The sequence below is a fragment of the Tupaia chinensis genome, unplaced genomic scaffold (genome assembly GCF_000334495.1).
Source record: "Tupaia chinensis unplaced genomic scaffold, TupChi_1.0 Scaffold000539_1, whole genome shotgun sequence".
Lineage (NCBI taxonomy): Eukaryota > Metazoa > Chordata > Mammalia > Scandentia > Tupaiidae > Tupaia > Tupaia belangeri.
Window position 1 is genome coordinate 2,830,569 of NW_006160052.1, and position 10,080 is coordinate 2,840,648.

Genomic DNA, 10,080 nt, shown 5'->3' on the forward strand with positions numbered 1-10,080 from the left:
GCCGCGCTGAGCTAGTCCGGCAGCTAGCCACTGGCTGACAGCTAACGCTAACGGGGCCTGCCCACAAGCACAGCCTCCCTCCGGGCGCCCCACCCCCAGCCCTAGCTAAGTGGGCTCAGCCCCTGGGAGAACAGAGGTGGCCTTGTGGCAGGACCCCACCTCCTGTCCCCCCAAGCCCCAGCTCCAGCACCCCCACCTCCTGCCTTGCTGGGTATATTTCAACACCCCAGAGCAGCACATTCCATCCTCTGGCACAGCCGGGGGCCGGGGATTCCGGATTCCCTTGGCCGCCTGCTTTCTTCACGGCCCAGCAGAGCCTGCTGTCTGGCCGGGACTCTGGGTCCCAGCCACACACATTCCAGCCGCAACCACCCCCCACGTTAGATTTCCCAAGGAGTGAACTTTCACCAGGATTACAGCCTACTAAACAGTTGTGGGATGTGAGCTTCCTTTGTGGGGACCCAAGGGGAGGAGGGGTCGGGAGTGAGCTGTCTCTGAGAATCAGGAGCAGAGCCCCAGGCTCCCTTGCCTCTGTCTGGGGCCTGGGAGTGGGTCGGAGCAAGGCTTTCAGACACCTTCCTGGGAGCCCAGGTAGCAGGCCACCTGCACCCCAGCCCGTCCTGGTCTTCGTTCTGGGCACATAGTGTTAGAGAGCAGGCTGGCAAACCGTAGCATCACCACGTGCAGGCCGTGTGACCTCCAGTAGGTTCCTCTACTTTGAGCCTTCACCACCATCGTTAAAGTGCCACTACTCAAGGGGCTGTTAGGAGTCTTAAATTAAAATGCAGTCTTTTTTTATTTTCTTTTTTTTGGAGAGGTTTTTGCTATAGGGCACGTGCGCTCGCCAGACAGACAGAGACAGACAGAGAGACAGCGAGAAATCATACCCAAGGGGGTGTGGCCACGCCGCAATCCTTTCTCCTCCATTCTCCTCTCAGGATCTTGGGCACACATGCACACATGCCTGGCGTGAGTTTAAGCCACCGGGTCCAGGACTCGAACCGCGGTCGACTATGTGGGAGTCCAGCGACATAACCATTACGCTAACTGCTGGTCCCTCTTTTTTTTTTTTTTAAAGTCGGCATCTGGCCATGCTGTGATCCTCCTGCCTTGCCCTCCCAGCTGGTACACAGGCACATGCTAGCACACCTGGCTCAGCTTTAGACAAAGTCTCGCTGTGTTGCCCAGGCCAACCTTGAGCCCACGGCACTCCTGCCTCAGCTTCCTTGCGTGCTGGGATTGCAGGTGCACTCCACCTTGCCTGGCTGTGAAATTGGGCCGGCAATGAAACCTGGGCCTCCGTGTGACCCCAGCCTGCAGGGCACAGTGTGTGTGTCGTCGGTGTGTGCCACTTTTTTTGTTTTGTTTAATTTGCTCTAGAGCATGTGCTCATGCCAGAGAGAGAGAAAGGGAACTCACCCCCTGGGGGGATGGCCACGATCCAATCCCTTCTCCGTACTCCTTTTGGGATTTTGGGTATGCACACACATGCACCCAGTGTGTTTTTCCAAGCCACCAGGCCCAGGACTTGAACCATGCAGTCAGCCATGAGCTCCAGTCATCTTAACCATCATGCCACCAGCTGGCCTAACTGGCACAAGTGTTTTGAGTAGTGCCTGCCACCCATGGTGGCCACAGTACTTACTGATCAACAGTATTACAAAGTATCCCTCACCTGAAGTGCTTGTGAGCGGAAGTGTTTAGATTTTTTGGAGTCTGGAGTATTTACATGTACATAATCAGATATCTTGGGGAGGCGACTCAAGTGTAAATGCGAAACTCCCTTATATTTTATATGTACCTTGCGCATGTAGACTAGAGGTAATTTTACACTATATTTGTATTGTACAGGATCAGGTGTGGAGTTTTCCACTGGGGGCATCATGTTGACACTCAAAAAGCTTCGCATTTTGGAGTGTTTGGGGTCAGGAATGCTCAGTGTTGGCTTATGTGCCACCTGGGGATGGGCTTCTGAAGCCAGACCCACATGTAGGCCCTACTCCCCTCTGGAAAGAACGGCTCTGGCTTTTAGGTCAAATGCTCCTGTCCTAATTCTCGTTTTTGTTTTCATTTGCTGTAGGATGCATGCGTTTGCCAGAGAGAGACATGGCCACCCCACAATCTCTTCTCCATTCTTCTCTCAGGACTTGGGGCACACACGCACACACACCTGGTGTGTTTTTCAAGCTGCCAGGTCTGGGAATGGAACCACGCAGTCAGTGAAGGGGGATCCAGCTTCCTTAGTTACCACGCCATCTGCTGGCCTCATGCTCTGCTCTTCTCCCTGTCCCCCTGCCAGTCATGTTCCTTCATTGTTGAGTGAATCAGTTGGGAGTTTTAAAGTACCTACGGTGTGCAGGCACTGCTAGGTTGTGGAGTTTGATTAATAAAAATACTGATTACTGAGACCAGCAGATGGTGTAAGGTTATGTTGCTGGACTTCCACGTAGTTGACCTGCAGTTCACATCCTGGCGGCTTAAACTCACGCCAGGTGCATGTGTGTGCATGCTCAAAATCCTGAGAGGAGAAAGTAGGAGAAGGGATTCGGGAGCGATTTATTGTTTTCTGTCTCTCTGTCTGATGTCTCTCTCTCTGACGAGCGCAGTGCCCTAGAGCAAAAATACCTCTTTAAAAAAAAAAAAAGTACTGGGGCTGGCAGTGGCATGGTGATTAAGGGTGCTGGACTCTCACGTGGCCGACTGCAGTTCGAGTCTTGGACCTCGTGGTTTGCTTTCTCACTCCCCCCTGCCAGCCTCCCCCCACCCCCCGGTCAAATTTAAATAAGTAAATAAAATAATTCTAAAAAGGATATAGACTAATGACCATTTAATGAGCATCTTCGAAAGGCTGTGTATGTTTCTAGGACTTTTCTTATATTTTCTCAGCACCTAGCAGCCTTGTGACGTGATGTTACTACCCCGTCCAACAGCTGGGCACACGCACTGGTGCCAGCCTCCCCCCACCCCCCGGTCAAATTTAAATAAGTAAATAAAATAATTCTAAAAAGGATATAGACTAATGACCATTTAATGAGCATCTTCGAAAGGCTGTGTATGTTTCTAGGACTTTTCTTATATTTTCTCAGCACCTAGCAGCCTTGTGACGTGATGTTACTACCCCGTCCAACAGCTGGGCACACGCACTGGTGTGTTTTTTGAACTGCTGGATCTGGGGCTGGAATCACGCAGTCGTGTGGGACCCAGCTGCCTTAATCACCATGTCATCTGCTGGCCCGAAGCGCTTGTCTTTTCCCAGTGTCACAGGGTCACTCCGTTGCAGGGTTGCAACGCAGAGCCATGATGCAACCCAGCTGAGTGTTCAGTTGCCTTCCCCAGCTTCTTCCTGTTCTTTGTTAGAACCTTGACTTTGTACACTAAAATCCTGGACCTCCTTGCTGTCTTGCAGCGAGGGATGGCCACACAGTAGTCCTGGCCAGCGAGCTAGGCATGCACATCTGCAGGTGGGACTTGTTGGGACATTACTGTTTTTCTGGTCATAAGGGCCAGAGGCAGCTGACCCACTGCTTTTGCTCTGAGCCCTCCCCTGCCTTGCTGCCCGGAATGTGGTTGAGAAAACTGGAGTAGGAGGGGCTACCAGACAAAAGCCACTCTCTGGCAGAACAAGCAGATGCCTGGGACAGAGACCTCCCACCTGTCCACCTGAAGACCTCTTGTGCAGAGAGCCATCCCCCCCTCCCCGTGCCATGAGAGGTGATCATTCAGCTCCTGGATAGTGCAGCTGCCAGTCTCCAGGCTAGCAGGGAGGAAGCCTTCCGTGACAGAAGGGAGTGAAGGGTGGGACTCAGGCTTTGCGAGGCCTCCCTGGTCTTTTTGGTGCATCCTCCTTGGCTCCAGATAAGAGGTTCCTGGGGTGGAGATCTGACAGCAGGTGTGGGCAGAGCAGATGTGCAGAGCAGGGTGCTGCCCCCTGGAGGGTGGCTGAGCAGTGCCCGACTTGGCTTCACAGGCTGGGTTAAGGGCACCCTCTCCCACCCTCTGCCTCTGCCGCCAGCCCCTGACAGGTCAGCTTTGTGTTTCAGCCAGAGGCGGCCACAGCCTGTGTGCTCAGTGGAAAAATAACCCCTGGCCTGGGTGTCCGTACGAGTGCCTGTAAATATTTGGTCGGGGTAGGAGGCAGGGAGACAAGGGACAGATTCAGGGAGCCAGGTGAGCTGGACGGGTTCACCCGAGGGCGGGGGCAGTGGCTCCCCCAGAGGCGAGGAGAACAAGCAGGCCTCTGCTGCTCCTTACTTGCGGGGAGGCCACCTGGCTGCCCAGGCTGGGATTTGCAGCAGGCTGGCAGACCACCTGTTAACAGGCCTCGGGAGGGCAGTGCACACGGCCCCACCACAGAGTTGGGCCTCCAGCCTTCCTGGAGATGCCAACTCCCTCCATTCTGTGAGGTGACGGGCTCTTCTGAGTTGCACAAGCCAAGGGCTTCCTCTCTGCAAGAGAACGCAGCTGCTTTGTCTGAGGAGCAGAGGGCTTTGGCGTCCCAGATCCTCGCACCCCCACAGGCAAATTTGGAAAAGCTCGCTAGATGATGCTAATATTTGTATATTAACTGCAGATTCTGATTCAGCAGGCTCACGGTGGGGCCTGAGTCTGCATTTTGTGTGTGTACAGGTGTGGCGTATTTTTAGACTGGTCTGTCTGTCTCAATCCTCTTGTGTCAGCCTCCTGAGTCTCTGTGACTATAGGCTGAGTATGGGCTGAGACTCGAACCCCAGCCTCCAACGTGGTCTCAGTCTGCCAGCCAGCAGCCTCTCTCTTTTTAGTTTTTGCTGTAGGGTGTGTGTACTTGCCAGAGAAACAGAGAAAGTGAGTCAGCACCCTGAGTGGGGGATAGCCATGCCGCAATCCCTTCTCCATTCTCCTCAGGTTTGGGCATGCATGCACATGTACCCGGCATGTTTTTCAAGCTGCCGAGTGTGGGACTTGAACTACATAGCCGGCCATGGGGGATCCAGCCTCCTTGACCACACTACCCGCTAGCCACCCCCAGCAGCATCTTACTGGGGCGTGCTACCGCAGCTGGGCCTGAGACCCTGCCTTTGTAGCCAGCTCCCAGCACTGCTGATGGTGCGGGGACCACGCTTAGCCTCCAGCAACTCGGGTCAGGAGGGAGCTGGGGTCGGAAAGGCCCAGTGGGGAGGACACAGTAGGTCTTCAGCTGTAATCCCCTGCGGTCCTCGGGAAGACTGTCTTGACTGTGGGAGCGGGCTGGGGACTTGGCACCTCTGTCCCTGCTGAGGGACAAAAGGACAGTCATCTCGGTCTCACTTAGTGGTTGGGATGAGAGGGTGACCCCTGCCATGTGCCCTTGGGGAGTCTGCAAAAACACAAGCAGAGGCATGGCTTTCCTTAAACATTCCGAGTATGTGTGGGCAGGCTGTGGGGGGAGAGGGCCTCCTCCTAACTGTTGGGAGCCTTCCTCTCCCCCCACTTTGGTGGAACAGAGGACAGACAAATCACCTGGTCGGAACCAACTATTGTTTTGATTTAATTAAAAACTTACAAAAGAAATGAAGAACCAAACGCTGCCTGTGGTCTAGTACCTACGGCCTCACAGCAGTAGCAATAATTTACTCCTCCTCGGGGGGCGGGCGGTGTGGAGGCTGGGGGTGAACCCCGAGATCGGAGCACTAGGCGGGAGTAGGGACATGAGCAGAGATGGCGAAGGCAGCGGGGTGTGGCTGGAGGCATGGAGACCCTCACTCCTTTATTTCCGGGGGCCGTGCCGGGACACGAGGCAGCGGGAGTGAGCTGCCTGGCACGAAGCTCAGCCTTGATGCCGACACTTCCCTCCCAGGAGCGAAGTCCCAGGCTGACACCTGCCTGCCCTGGAAACCACCTTCTTGGCTGGCTCTGAGCCCCCCTCCCCTCCTTCTCCCTACTTCCCGAGACCCCAGAGTCCCCTGGAAATGAAAAAGCCCTGCGTCTGAGCGAGAAAGCCCAGGACCCCTCGGTCATGGACAACTGTGGGCTCCATGACCATCCCTGGGGGCCTGCGCCAGTAACAGTGGCCTGACGCCACCCTCAGCAGATTGCTCAGCCTGGGCGGGGCAGGGTGGGGACAGAGAGCAAGGCGCAGCCGGAGGGGCTGGGAGGAGCGCCCCTCAGTGGGGCTCTGCGGCCCCGTAGAAGAAGGGGTAGTAGAGGGAGCAGGGGTAGGAGAACATGAACTTGACGGCGAACTTCATCTCCTTGTTCTTCTTGTCCCAGCGGTAGACCGCCATGAGCAGCAGCTGCCCGTCCACCCTGCGGCCCATGACCAGGAAGCTGCCCGCCAGGCTGTCGAGCTGCGGGCAGGGGCAGCCCGCCCCGTTCTTCATGTGCAGCACCAGCCTCTTGGTGTCCTTGCGCTTCAGGGGCCCCGGCTTGAGCAGCTTCTTCTTCTTCTGGGCTCCGATCAGCTTGCGGTCCCCATTCTCGATCTTGATCTCCTTGATGCGCATCTTGACCACTGTGGGAGGGAGGAGGGCAGTGTGAGATGGGTCAGGTCTGCTGGGGCGCTGCCTTCGGAGCCTGCGGAGCCCGATGCTCCCGTGCGCATTGTACTGTGTGACGCTCCTACCACACTGGACTTCATGGACCTTACTGTTTCATGCTTGTGGTGCAGGAGGGGGAGTGGGGTGTGGAGAGGGTGCGCCCTGCCCGGACTGTGGAGCCTGAACTGAAACCAGGCTAGAGCCCGAGCTCTTCCAAGACAGCAAGCGCAGGGTGGAGGGCTCTGGACGCGTGATGGGGAGGGGAGCTGGGCACTGGGCTCCCCGGGGAGGAGGTGCTGGGGTGGGCTGGCTACGTAGAGGGGAGAGCTTACGATGGAGGGGGACTGAACTGCATGATCTCCGGGGATGATCCTGATGGAGTTTCTGGCTGTGTGTGAGCAGCAAGCCGTGTGAGTGAGTGTGAGTAGTGTGTGTGCGTGCACACGCATGCAGTTGAAGCAATGGCAGGCTGGTAAATGTTAATAGCAGCTGTGGGTCGGGAGGGTCCTGCTCTGTGATGTTTGCTGATACCCCCACTGTGTGTGTGTGTGTGTGTGTGTGTGTGTGTGTGCCGTGTGGGCAGGTGTGCATGCATCTATGTATGCTTATGTACTTGTAGGAGGTGAGTGTGTGGGTGGTGGGGGGAGAGGGATGAAGGGGCACAGGTGGCCAGTGGTCACTGGGGGGCTAGAGAGCTCAATGTAGTTGGGGATAGGGAGCCCCGAGCATGGGGCCTCGTAGAAGGGAGTCCCTTGGGCTAGTCTTTTTGGTTTTCAGCCCTCGGGTCTCGATCTCTGGAAGCTGCCAGGAGAAGCCAGAGACTCGCCTTACCCACTCCACTCGGGGAAGGGACCTGTCATAGGATCCCGGTTTCTCTCTTCCTCCCTCCTCGGTGACACGCACTGTGTAAGAGCAGTATTATCTTTCTATGCAGGCTGCCGACATGAAAGACTCCTCTGAAGTGGAGACTTTATTACCTCTCCTTTTTTACAGACAGGGAGGCTAACGCACACAGGGACTGACGGGGCAGAGAGCACATGCAGGCTGTGGCCCTGACTCCATGTGGCTGGGCTGCCCGGGGGTGAGGCTCAGGGGCGAGGCTGTGGGCATGTGATGGCAGCTCTGCAGGCCAGAGACGCGGGGCCTCAGCCCATCAGGCTCCCTCAAACTGGAGCCCATCTCCCCTCCGTGCCCGCCTCTGACTCAGTGCATCTCTGAAGAGGTGGCCCAGCTGTGGAGGCCCCTCTGTGGGCAGTGCCAAGGGAGGGCCGCAGGCCTGCGGCCTGCAACGTGGGCTTCTGAGGCCCATGGCCCACGGCCTGGGGGGGCCTGGGAGGCTCCTTGGGTGATGTGCACCAAGAAGTGCTTTTCTCTTGGGAGAAGGCCCCTGGCTGTGGTGTTCTCAGGGAGCCCACGATGCAGAGCAGTTGGGACTTGCCGTGGAGGGTGTGGAGGAGGGGCTGGCGACAGTGCTGGGCGGTGGCCGCGTGGCCCACACTCACCGAAGTCGCTGGAGCACATCTGCTCCATGAGGCCGTCGGCGCTGTGCTCCGTCTCACACTGGGCGCAGGCCTTGGTCACTGGGAGAGAGGGCGGGGGGAGGGCTGGTTGACGGAGCCAGGGCCCACAGCTACTTGGGGCACGGGCTCCCCTGACTGAGAGCCACCGCCCCTACCAGGCTGCCACTCCCTCACCAGGAAGTGGGGTGATGGCAACAGCACGACCCCCTGCATTGAGCGACCCAGAGATGAGGCTGGGAAGGACCAGAAGTGCCCAGGGGCACGTCACCTCCGACCCTGGCAGCTGGACAGATAGTGCAGTCTCTGAAATACCACCCCCTCTCGCCCTCCTATCTGAGAGAGATGGAGGCAGACCCGGAGAGGTCACCCAAGTGGGCACAGTGGGGAGAGCCTGGCGGGGACTCGGGACCAGCGGCTCACAGTCCAGTGCTAGTACGGGGTCTGGGTGGGTGGGTAGGTGGGTGAGGCTGGTGCCAGGACCGTGATACTCCGAGGAGCCCCCACTGTAAAGTGGGCAGCATTGCATGACCAGAACTTCCAAATTTTCAAGAACAGCCAAAATTCTAAATTTTTGTATAAATTACTGTTTCACCTCTCTGCTACACAAAACTGCTGCTGCTGCCTCCGCCTCGGGCCGCTGCCCAGCAGCTGGCCTCAGCTCAGCTTCTCCTGTGTTTCTGCTTTGGGGCGCACCCATCAGTGGGGAGAGGGGCTCTGAAAGGGGAGGTGAGCAGGGCCAGGGAAGGCGGGGTTCGCAGCCTCAGACTCCTGGTCATGCTCGGGATCCCAGACATCCCCACCAGGGCCTGCTGGGGCTGGCTGGCCACACTGCTTCTCTGGGAGGCCGAGTGTCCCTCCCGTGCACTCCAGTCACAGGCCTGCAGTGACTCTCGGGACAGGGCCTGGGCACAGTGGCTTCAGTCTGGGGAGTGGGGTGGACAGGAACAGGAGGAGCAGTGCTGCCGCTTGGGGAGTCTCAGCATCCGGGGTTCCTTGGGTTCCCGTGGTGACCGCTCAGGCCAGGCTCTCCTGCTCGGTGCCGTGCATCCTCCGGGCTGAGAGTCTGGGTGCCCAGGCAGGCCTGGAAAGAGCTGGAGATGGGGGAGGGAAGGCAAAGGGGCGCAGAGCCAGCCTGGGGAGAGCGGGAAAAGCGATGCTAACCCCAGAGGGAACTGAGGAGTAAGTGGAACTGGGGCGCAGGAGAGGGGTGGTCTCATAGGCTTTGTGAACCTGGGACTCTTCCTGTTCTAGGGATGGGACAACTGAGGACTTTAGCCATTCACCTCAGGGCTCCTGGTTGGGGCAGAGCCTAACTAACCTTCCGACTCTTCTCACCATGAACCAGGACTCAGCCTGCTAGAGGCTTAGAGGGTGAAGTTCCAGACCCAGAAAATAGGGGGTGGGACAGCTACCCCAGGAGACTCCTGGTCCCCAGTCCCTGCCTAAATATCTTCCCTAGCTCACCCTCCTTCCTTCCCAAGTTTCCAACCCTGGGTGCTGCTTGTTTTGGTGCCCTTGGGTCTAGGCGAAAGGCACCGTTTAGCGACATCAAGCATTCTTGGGCTGCGTGCAGAATTAAGACGTTTATTGGGACGCCCCAGGACTGGCGGCAGCATCGGGGGGACCCTAGGAGCTCAGCGGCTTGGGAAGACAGGCGCTGCGAGGGGCGCCGCGGTGGTGCCAGGGCCAGGGTCGGAACCGGGGTGTGGGAGCCCACTGGGAGTACGCCGAGCTGCAGGGAGGTAGGTGGGAGGACGAAGGGAGACAACTCCCAGAGCGCAGGACTGAGCGTGTGTGTAGAGGGGCTGGCAGAGCTGTGCAAAGGGTTTGAGGCGCGGCATCCGTCCGGGGCCCAGCTGGGGCACACGGGGCCGTCGGAGCGCGCGGGGGCGACGGCGGCGCTACCTGGAGGCGCGGTGGCGGGCAGGTGCCCGAACTGCACAGCGATGCAGAGGTCGTTGTCCAGGGGGAACTTGTGGCAGTGCAGCATCTCGGGCCAGGGGAAGCCGTAGGCCTCCATGAGCGGCGCGCAGCCGGCGCGCACGGCCTCGCACAGCGAGCGGCACGGG

At 58.0% G+C, this 10,080-nt stretch overlaps 1 protein-coding gene across 1 annotated transcript in view; it reads right to left on the minus strand.

Annotated features, from left to right (window-relative positions):
• Positions 1 to 5,486: 5,486 nt before the first annotated feature.
• Positions 5,487 to 10,080, minus strand: part of SFRP5 (secreted frizzled related protein 5) — an 11,621-nt gene continuing 7,027 nt past the window's right edge. Inside the window, exons 5-7 of the mRNA XM_006157406.3 lie at positions 9,917 to 10,076; positions 7,994 to 8,071; positions 5,487 to 6,466 (exon numbers count right to left, since the gene is read on the minus strand). Of these exons, the coding sequence (XP_006157468.1) occupies positions 6,120 to 6,466; positions 7,994 to 8,071; positions 9,917 to 10,076 (585 nt within the window). The 3' untranslated portion in view covers positions 5,487 to 6,119. The remainder of the gene's footprint in view (positions 6,467 to 7,993; positions 8,072 to 9,916; positions 10,077 to 10,080) is intronic.